The sequence below is a fragment of the Carex rostrata genome, chromosome 13, assembly GCF_964058835.1.
Source record: "Carex rostrata chromosome 13, lpCarRost1.2, whole genome shotgun sequence".
Taxonomy (NCBI): Eukaryota; Viridiplantae; Streptophyta; class Magnoliopsida; order Poales; family Cyperaceae; genus Carex; species Carex rostrata.
The window spans coordinates 1,715,374-1,719,418 of record NC_135930.1 but is presented as its reverse complement, the minus strand read 5'-3'; the positions used below and the strand labels follow the sequence as shown (position 1 = coordinate 1,719,418).

Sequence of the window (4,045 nt, the reverse complement as noted above, 5' to 3'; positions counted from 1 at the left end):
ATGTTATTTTGTGGCCTTTCAGGTGCTGAATGTTGGTAAATGAGATATGTTGAGGGCTTGAGGCTCTCTTTAAATAAAAAATTACACCACCTTCATTTCCTAATAAACAAATTATGCTGACGTTTGATGTTCCACACTTTTTATCTGCACTCCTAAAAGAAGTGTTTTATTTAACATACAACTTATGTCTGAATTTGTGACTATTTATTTATACTTAATGTACAAAGTATTTGTTATTTTTCTTATCTGAATAATTATAAGAAAGTTCAAGCTAAAAATTTCGTTGAAAAATAAAAATGCATATGTTAGAATCTTTTTATTAATTGAAATACAAGAAATAAATACTTTTACCATCAAAGTATAAATATTTGTTTAAAATATAAACACATCTTAGTTGATGACAAAATGTATAAATAAAAATGCTTGTATAGTTGAGGAATTTTGTAGTGGCCCTTATATACCTAAATTTGGAAGGGGGAGAGAGAAACGAACACCAGTTAATATGTCGTTTATAATGATTTTTTTTTAAGGTTGAGCTAAACTCTGCCTTTTCTTTTCTTTTCTTGCATGTAGGAAACATATATGAGGAGGGATCAAGTTACAACAAGTTACCACAACAATTTTTTACATTTTTAAAGTTTAAATCGTCGATCCAAACCGTTAGATGTGATCTCCACAATAAAATGTGCTTCCATATCAAACTTTACATTTTTTGGATTTTTTTACTATTTATTAAGATGGGTACAAAATTCAATGGTCTGAATTTGACTAGTTTTTGTATTCATAAAAGTGATGTCATTTTATTTAGTTTATTTATATTTAATGTTATTGATAAAAATTTTGGTCCTTTTAGCTTCATAAAATGTACTTTTCATCTTAGTACTGAATAGACCATGAAAATGTCATTCCATTTTTATTTTGGGCGATAAATGGGTTTTTGTTTGAATAGTAAAAATTGTTTGGTTGAACTTATATGCAAACATAAATGAAGGATGATTGATCATGTTTCTTATTTTAACCTTTGTTTCAATATTTTGACAAAGTTAGTAAAAAACAAAAAATATTTTTTTCATAAATGTTATCGAATTTAAGACTTCTAAGGCAAATCAAATCATTAAGCTTTTGCAATTTGTTGCATCAATCATGAATTATTGTCAATTTACTTGCACGATTAAAAATTATTTAGTTATGAATAAAATGAGCTATTTATGCGCTAAGACCCCATCTTATATGACCAACATTTGATTTCAACTAAAAAAATAATCCATGACTCAAAAATGATTATGAAAACTGTTTTCTTGTCAATGCAACTTTAACAAAGTTCTCATTTCACTTAAAAAAAAAATTGACTCTATATTATTATTAGGTTGGAAAAATAAAAAAATAATTTCATTAATAAGTTTTTTTATTTTTGGAGATCACGCAAATACAAAAAAAAAAAAAAATACCAACAAATATGCGTGGGCCGTTTGAGATCCATATCCTCTGATCTTGACCGTTCGATCATAATATGGACTAATTCGGTCTAAGGTGAAATACACGGGACTCCTTTAAGATTCGAGCATATTCTAATTGGACAGTCCAGATCTAAACAAAAATATTTTATTACTGTTAGTGATTTGAATTTGCAGTGCAATGAACATCATACCAAAATCAATTTGATCCCGGCCAGAGCCGTTCGATCGATCTGCATCAAGATTCATGTGAATAACTTCACAATTTGTGCGAGTTAAATGAAAACAAATCTTGACGTAGATCGAACGGCTCCTACCCATTGGATTACCCTCACTCCAATAATAGATGGTGGTGAATTGATGCATCGACAAATTGCTGGGGATAAAATTTGGGAGATTTAAAAGTAGGCGTGAAAATTGAAGAGTTGAAAGGTATCATCGTCTACTGTGAAAAGTAATAGAAGAAGAAAAAAAGTCTTTTTCTTCATTTCAATTAAAAACCTGACAAAGATTTGTCGTGACTCTTGACCTATTCATTGTAACTTGTGATAGAAATGTTTTGTCCATTTCCAATCATAATTTCCGTTTGGACTTTGGAATGAGTTGTTCATAACACTTTCTCTTTTGTTTTGTGTGCCAATTTTCTTTGGATAATTTACACTATCATCCCTTGTTTTTTTGGAAATATTGAGAAAAGGACAGTTTCCTCAAATCATAATTTCTGTCTGTTTTGTTTTGTGTGCCAATCCTCTTTGCACAATTTACAATACCACCCTTGTTTTTTGTGAAAATATTGGATGTAAGTTGGTTCAAGCATTTTTTTTCCACATATCTTCACTCCTAACATTATAATTTTTGTTGTTGAGAAAATAATAAATGATGACAATCTTCTTTAGACAATATACAAAATTACCCTTGTTGCATTTGTTGGTCAAAGCAAAATTTCTCACATATCTTTATCTCCTAACATTATCTTATTTTTTTTGTTGAGAAAATTCTCTTGAAATGATTGAAAGACAAATGTATAATGTCATTTAGGCACAACATTGTTTACAATTTATATGCAAGATAGTGAAAGGAAAGACAAGAAAACTAATGATAATAATAATTTTCTTAGTTAACCATATAGTCAAGTCATACACATATTATCTTTCTTAATTATTGCATAGACCTCTTCTTCTTCTCTAATAAAGTACCCTGCCAAACATCAAGACTTTCCACAAATTACATTCACCTCCTTGGGCCCAAAAAAAGATCACCCAAAGAAACCCAAATATCCTTTTTCTTTGTCTAATTCTCCAAATTTCCAACCCAAAACTATAACAGTAGAACCACATACCTACCACATGACCTCAACAACAACAATAAAACAAATGGGGTCCACCATAGTGTCTTTTTGCAAAATTACCCTTGCAAAATAACACCATGGATTGATTAAAAAAATGCCCCCCCAAATGCTTATATTTGGTTTCCATGCACAACACCACCAACTCATCCTTAATCATGTTACAATTATGATTCATGACCAATTAAAAAAAATATATATATGAAAGCAGCTTATTTGGATCTGAAATCAAGCCTGGAAGCACTGGTAGTGATCCACAGATTGCACCACAGGCATCATCATTCCCATGCTCAAATTCCAAGGACCAACCAATCCGGTGTCTCCGACTGCATCAAGATTCGTGTCGGCGGCAGCGATGCACTTCATGATCTCATTCAAAGACCTTAGCCTGGACTCGAGCTCCATCGCCTGCGTCCTGAGCACAGAGTTCTCGGCCTCCACCGTCAGGATGCCGACGGTGGCTCGCTCAAGCATGACAAGCATTTTATAATTGTCCGCACGCAAGCTAGCCACCTGACCGGCCATGCCGTCCAAGTGGAGCTGCTTGCGCATGCGGGACCGCCTGGCGGATTCCCGGTTGGATTCCTTCCGTCTCTTTCGTCTCTGTTCCATCAGGGCCTGCAGCTCGGAGGATTCCTCCGACCCGACAGGCTCCGAGGAAATACCGGATGAGTTGTCGTAACCACCTGAAGAAGAAGGGCTTATAATTTCTCTCTTCTTATTTCTATTATTCGTCTCAGATTTCAGACCCGACGAGGTCCTGACAGTCGAAGAGTTAGAACCGCCAGGAGAAGCCATGTATTAATTTAGCAGATTATGAGAGTTGAAAATATATAGCTAGATATATATCTAGATATAATTTATAAGCTAGCTATACTCGAGGGCCCGGCGTGTCAGTGAGAGGCGGAGGCTGAGAAGACATAGAACCAGTAGAGGAAGACGACGGAGAAGGAGTGAACGAGGTGGGCCCCGCGGGGGAGGAGGGTGCTTGAGAGGAGCATGAGGGCTAGTTTGTACTTAGTTTGCATGGATGGCATCTATATGGATATATCTCTTTATATATGATCAATATTATACATGAAGGTGAGATTACTTCACCAGTAGTGTATATGAATTGGTGGTGTAGAGAAGGCAAACAAAAGCACAAAGTGTTTTGTTAGTAGGAAAGGGAGAAGAGAAGAGAAGAGAAGAGGGGGAAAAGGGAGTTGTGAGGGGAATTGATAGGGAATTTATAGCCGGGTTTGGG

General features: G+C 34.5%; 1 protein-coding gene across 1 annotated transcript; it reads right to left on the bottom strand.

Moving 5' to 3' along the window:
* Window positions 1–2,548: 2,548 nt before the first annotated feature.
* Window positions 2,549–4,045, bottom strand: LOC144564589 (bZIP transcription factor 44-like). Its single transcript, XM_078314199.1, has one exon. The coding sequence runs from the start codon at window positions 3,595–3,597 to the stop codon at window positions 3,028–3,030; it is 570 nt and encodes a 189-aa protein (XP_078170325.1). The 5' UTR covers window positions 3,598–4,045; the 3' UTR covers window positions 2,549–3,027.